The 6,098-nt window shown below is 51.9% G+C and overlaps 3 protein-coding genes across 3 annotated transcripts; 1 reads left to right on the forward strand and 2 right to left on the reverse strand.

Moving 5' to 3' along the window:
* Nucleotides 1-164: 164 nt before the first annotated feature.
* PFICI_03500 (mitochondrial carrier C8C9.12c) lies at nucleotides 165-1,447 on the forward strand (the record flags this gene model as incomplete). The annotated part of the gene is made up of 7 exons (XM_007832081.1): nucleotides 165-194; nucleotides 277-312; nucleotides 390-516; nucleotides 608-700; nucleotides 771-827; nucleotides 891-1,362; nucleotides 1,417-1,447. The coding sequence occupies 7 exons, from the start codon at nucleotides 165-167 to the stop codon at nucleotides 1,445-1,447; spliced, it is 846 nt and encodes a 281-aa protein (XP_007830272.1).
* A 1,002-nt stretch (nucleotides 1,448-2,449) lies between these two features.
* Nucleotides 2,450-3,167, reverse strand: PFICI_03501 (uncharacterized protein; the record flags this gene model as incomplete). The annotated part of the gene is made up of 2 exons (XM_007832082.1): nucleotides 2,450-2,814; nucleotides 2,975-3,167. The coding sequence occupies 2 exons, from the start codon at nucleotides 3,165-3,167 to the stop codon at nucleotides 2,450-2,452; spliced, it is 558 nt and encodes a 185-aa protein (XP_007830273.1).
* Nucleotides 3,168-4,993: 1,826 nt separating this feature from the next.
* Nucleotides 4,994-6,061, reverse strand: PFICI_03502 (uncharacterized protein; the record flags this gene model as incomplete). Its single annotated transcript, XM_007832083.1, has 1 exon — nucleotides 4,994-6,061. The coding sequence occupies one exon, from the start codon at nucleotides 6,059-6,061 to the stop codon at nucleotides 4,994-4,996; it is 1,068 nt and encodes a 355-aa protein (XP_007830274.1).
* Nucleotides 6,062-6,098: the final 37 nt, after the last annotated feature.

Below are 6,098 nucleotides of genomic sequence, written 5' to 3' on the forward strand. Positions count from 1 at the left end.
AGAGAGAGAGAGAGAGAGANAGAGAGAGAGAGAGAGAGCGAAGGAGAGAGATTTCTTGGGCTCAAAATCACTGAGCGATTGGACAAATCAACGAACAAATAACTGACTATACTTTGCCTTGCAGCTATGAAGCTCTGCCGCCCAACTTTTCTCTGGCGCAGAACATGGCCGCAGGTGCCTTTGCTGGTATCGCCGTGAGTCCCCGCCCAACCGCCTCTCGAATCTACTTCCTTGGTACTTGATGGCGACTAACAATACATCCGTCTTTCTTCACAGGAACATACCGTCATGTACCCAATCGACGCGATCAAGGTGCGCAACTCTTCGCCCTGCCATAGCTTATCCCCCTCCATAATGAATCTCTAGACTAACCATGTCGAAACTTACAGACGCGCATGCAGCTTGTCAACTCTGGCACCGCGTACAAAGGCATGATCGAGGGAACAGTCAAGATTGCCTCGGGAGAGGGTATCCTAAAGCTATGGAGAGGAATGTCCAGCGTGGTGGTAGGAGCCGGTGCGTTTAAGCCCCCATTCGGGACGTCTGAACTTCAGAGTTTTGCTCGTTCCCCTTGAGCGACCGTCCACAGCTGACATGTCATGTCTAGGTCCGGCGCACGCTGTATATTTTGCCACGTACGAGGCCGTCAAACATGCCATGGGAGGTAACCAGGCGGGACAACACCATCCCCTGGCTGCTGGTGAGTGATACAGCCCTAGGAGGCGCACGGCGCAAAATCAGGACCACCGGGATCTAACACGCCATACTAGCAACCAGCGGAGCGGCCGCAACAATTGCCAGCGACGCCTTTATGAACCCCTTTGACGGTAAGTTGGGCTCTGGATCTTTAGGTGCGGTTCTCGACTGACTGGGTTGCTTCTCCCCTTTAGTCATCAAGCAGCGCATGCAGATTCAAAACTCTAGTAAGATGTACCGGTCTATGCTAGACTGCGCACGATACGTCTACAAGAACGAGGGCCTGTCGGCCTTCTACGTATCTTATCCCACCACCTTGTCCATGACCGTCCCCTTCACAGCTCTGCAGTTCCTGGCCTACGAGTCGATATCCACGAGCATGAACCCCGACAAGAAATATGACCCACTTACACACTGTACGGCCGGTGCCGTCGCCGGTGGTTTTGCCGCTGCTTTGACAACCCCGATGGACGTTATCAAGACCATGTTGCAGACGCGAGGATCAGCAGCCGATGCCGAACTTCGTTCCGTCAATGGATTTACGGCCGGATGCAGACTCATGTATCAAAGGGAGGGCCTGAGAGGCTTCTTCAAGGGAATGAAGCCTAGAGTTGTGACGACGATGCCCAGCACCGCCATCTGCTGGTCCGCCTATGAATTCTCAAAGTAAGTCTAGGGAAGAAGGATGCACACAAGGAGAAGCTGACCATGGTTCCACAGGGCGTACTTTATCCGGAGAAACACTGCTTAAAATAACCATCACTTGTGCGCCTCGGATACCGCCATAAGCACCATGTTCACCAACGCCATGGGGCCTTGTGAACCAGGAAAAAGCGGTGCCTCAAAGCCATTGACAAAGTACCGAGCATTTGTGGTCTGAATCCGATGTATTGGCGGCTCTCCACCTTTGGCATTACCTCATTTCCACACAGATTCTGCCAATTGTCCATCCTTTCCATGACTCGGGAGGACTGAAGCAATCCACCTACCTGACTGGCCCTGGTTTTCAAGGCTCGAGCCAATCTCGAACTCGACGCTCAATGATTTGCATGGCCATGACCCATACCGGCCGAGCAGACACCACAACAAAAATAATGCCAGGAAATGGTATTATTCGGCGGGAAAGAAGGAAAAAAAAAACTTAGAAAGAAGGACGCATATACAAAAAATAACTTCTTCATGTACATAGGTCTTTTGTTTGGCTTGAGGCTCATCCATCCCTCAGCCAAAGGCGTCAATGTGGGGAAATGCCGACCGGACCTCGCGTTGTTCAGAGGGCGTTTTGATATTTCTTCTTGGTTTTCTACTGCTGCTACTGTTACTACTACTACTACTACTACTACTGGCTGGATGATACCGCGATTTCTGGGGGGTCCGGCGGATTACGACTGGCGCAACGGCCATTGATGAACGCAATACGGCACCCAAAATTTCTATTGTACAAATATAGCATATGGCTGGCTGGTAAATGACACCAATGACTAGACGGCCAGGTTGCGAAATAATGACGTCGAGTACTATTCAGACCAGCTTTCCCCCTCCCCCGAGACTTGATAGTCTGTTGTTGTGGCCGCTGAATGATGATTGATAATGATGCTGTTGTTATGCTCACTCGGCTCATACATCTCTCATATCCGAACCCAAGGACTTTACAAGCTTGTCTTGTCCCCTTTCACTCGCTCAAGCTTGCAAGCTTTCCAATACAATGACTGCGCCTAGACTCGACATTCTGTCTTACTTGGTCCATCTATATCTATACATTGGGAGCAACGGCAGTCAGCTGCACCGAAGCTCCATCCAGGTCGGCGGCCGAGGTGGGCTTATGGGGCGACTTGATGCCGCCCTGCACCCACTTGACAAGGTAGGTGCCCGGGGCGCTGGTGGCCGCCAGGTAAAAGTAAGACTGGCCGGTGCCGTCGTTGAAGATGGGGAAGAGCAGAGTATCGTAACGGAACCAGTAGATGAGGTCGTCGTCATCCAGCCCGCTGGCGTCGTCGGCAAAAAAGACGGGTTCCGAGGCGCCTAACGCATTATTGACGACGAGAAATGTTGTGTCGGCCAGGTTGAGGTCTGAGCCCGTGGCCTCGACGTACAGGAGGTCTGCTCGGACTGCAGGGACTATATTGCATTGGGGGGAAGTTTTAGTCAGCCAGTCGGCCCAGTCAATCGCGGCACATCAGTGGCCATTTCGTGTATGTAACAATATGTCACGGATAAAGAAAAAAAAATGAAGCGGCAAGCAAGCAAGCAAAGCAAGAGGATAATTTAGGCATCATACCGGTAAAGTTTGTCACCGTGGCTACGCCCTCTGGAACGGCCGAGCCGATATATAGCTCGCCATCGCCATACCAGGTTCGGGCGTAGTAGTTCTTGTTGTTGATGACATAATTCGCCGTGATGTTGTAGGGGTCGTAAGCCAGAGCCGAGCGGGCAATGAAAAGGCACGTAGCAGCCCAAGTGAAAGAGCGCATCTTGAGACGATGGAATGAGATCTGGTCCAAGATAGATATCAGGACGACGCGGGCGATTTCAAGATGTGGTCGGATCAGTCGGGAATGAGCTCAGACGGAACAAAGATGAGGTCTAGTCTTTGAATGAGACAGAGTCTTGAAACTGTTTTTCATCTTGTCTCGGACGGGTTGATTCCAGTATAGATGCATGTAATATATATATATCTCTTCACAGGGACCGTTTGCCTCAATTTTCACCTCTCGTCGGGTGTGGGTGGGGGGATGATTACAGAAATGCTGACTGATTCAAAGACTGTTGTTCAGTGTTGCCCATTGTCCTGACAGTGACAGGGCTCTTGTTAGACAAATGGGGTAATTGGCAATCCATGGAGTGACAGAAATACGACTCTGGCTGAAGTCGTATTCCTGTTTTGTCAAGCACGTGTTTTTGGGTCAATCAAGGGCCGGGCGACGGAAAGGTCTGGGCTCTCTGGCTGGATGGATCGACTGGGGGGAGGAGGAGGGGAGGGAGGGACCTTCAACTTGGACGCTCGAGGGTTTTGATAATTTGTATTACAATACCCATGGCCCTGGGAACATGCCTCGGGGTCCGACAATGCTAGATCATAGACCATGTTTGCATCCAGCCATTATTGTGGCCGACCAGCAAGGGACTTTCACGAGGCAGAGAGAAAAAAGAAAGTATGGCGGCGGAAAATGGTCCTGTTATGTCGCCTGATATTAGTCGGGGCGATGTGACATGGCGTCAGTAGATAGCCGGGTGACACCGTGGACAAAAATACACAGGCACATATTACAGTAGTATGTAACTAGCCCGAGTATGCAAAGGCATGTATATATCAACAGGGATGCGAACCAAGGTTGGATATCCAATGAGGCACGTGAATTGAGGCCACTATTATCCTCTTTTGGATGATAAAATGTGACTCCGTGGACAAACAGAGCCAAGTTTGCTGATGGTTGATGATTGGGTGAAGGCGAGGGGGGTGGTGGGGGAGCAGGACCAACAACCAGCCATCAATGCCAGCCAGGCACGCAGCCCACCACAAATCGGTCAAGATTATATTTATATACGATGTAGGTGTTTGGTCCGACATAGAGTAGTATCGTGATAGGAACACCATAGGACCGAACAAGCAAGCAGATCAGACCGTACAGATGCGCCGGAGAGAGGGGAACGAGGAGTCGAGGGGTCGAAGGGGTGGACGGGAGTGAGATACAGTAGGGAGAGCAGACGGGTCAGTCACATGTCATGCGCTCGAATCCTTTGGAGTAGCAGGCGAAAATTCAAGCACGGCCATGGGTAAATACCCGACAGTTGATGGAAATATATTGCTTACACTGGCCACTGTGCTCCAGTTGTGACTGGATAAATTTGGAACGAGCCTCATTTGCAACAAGTTGGCGTTTCCATGTGTAGTATCAAAACCTGTACAGCGGCAACCAACATAATGCATCATGCTCTACATGATCCAAGCCATGGAGGGATGGAGGGAGCCAACAAGGACTTCCGCCAATAAATAATCTCGAATCTCATTGCGGCCAGCCAACCAGCCAGCCAGTTAGGCAGTCAGTACATTATTCTTGTTACTTTCTTTTTTTCTTTCTTTCTTTTTTTCTTTCTTTCTTTTTCTTTCTTTTTGCTTGCTTGCTTGATGGCTAGTGGCACGGGACGTGAAGCAGTATTCAATACTTGATGCATTCAGCTATATCGGTTGCGATTGATGAATGGCTCTCCAACGTCTAGCTAGGTCCAGTCACCCTTTATGTGTGCACGTGTGTGTGTGTGTGTGTGTGTGTGTGTGTGTGTGTGTGAATAAAGACTCTTAATTGGGTCTCCTGCTGCGAGGCTTGAAAGGGCTTTCCCGCTCGACCAAACCTTCCCAGCCAGCATCGCGCTTCTGCGTTGCTGCACGGAGTTGGGAGCGGAGAGCTTCCAGTTCCTGTCTTGCCGCCTCCAAGTCAGGTGGTAGACCGGCAAAGGCCTTGACTCTGGCGTCCATCTCCTTTTTCTTGCCAAGAATAGCCAGATAGTCTTGCTCGTCCTGCCTGACCTCGTCCACGGTCAAGCTGGGGGCGCCGATGGATGCCTCGAGCGACGCAGCCTGAGCGCACAACTCGGGCAGCTGCTCGGCCGTGGACTTGACTCGGCTCTGGAGGTCCGCATTCTGCTTGGCGAGATTGGGAGGAGGGATGAACTCGCTGCCTTGAAGGTCCCGGAGAAAGGTGTCTGCCTTTGAGGACTCCCGCTCAAGATACTTTTGCAGCAGACCAACGCGTTCGGTTGCCTGTTCCAACTCGTAGGCCCGGGCCTGCAACTCGACAAACTTGCAGCCCAGCTCTTCCGGAGTGGGACAGGGCAGGCCGAGCTCAATGGCAACAGAAGCCATGGCGTCTAGGGCGACAGCGCCATCCTTTGACAGAGAGTTCTCCAGGGCCGACACGATATCATTTGCGAAGGAGGTGGCATCAATGGAGGTGCCGCCATTGTTGTTGTTGTGGTTGTCGTCGTCGTCGTCGTCATCATCATCATCATCATCATCATCATCGTCGTCGTCGTCGTCGTCAAGCTCCGTCTTCTGAAGGCGACGGGCGACAGCATCAGCCTCAGCCTCGGCCTCAGCCTCGGCAGTCTTGACGTCGTTAAGGACAGCGGCTTCGATGCGACTTAATTGTTCGCGCTCCTCGTCTGCGGCTTCATTCTGGGCCGCGAGAGCAAGCAGCGCCTTTAGCGTGTCGGCGTTGCGTTCAAAAGGAGGAACGTTCTGGCCTCGAAATTTTGTCCGCAGCCAGCCGTCTATGTAGGACCAATCCTTGGCGGTGGAAGCGGCAGCACGCGCCACTGAGGGTGAGTAAATGGCAGGCTGGGAGAGATGCGATGCTAGGTGTGCCATGTTGTGGCCCCTGGTATGCTCTCTCTCTCTCTCTCTC

Source organism: Pestalotiopsis fici (assembly GCF_000516985.1).
Source record: "Pestalotiopsis fici W106-1 unplaced genomic scaffold PFICI_Scf_2, whole genome shotgun sequence".
Lineage (NCBI taxonomy): Eukaryota > Fungi > Ascomycota > Sordariomycetes > Amphisphaeriales > Sporocadaceae > Pestalotiopsis > Pestalotiopsis fici.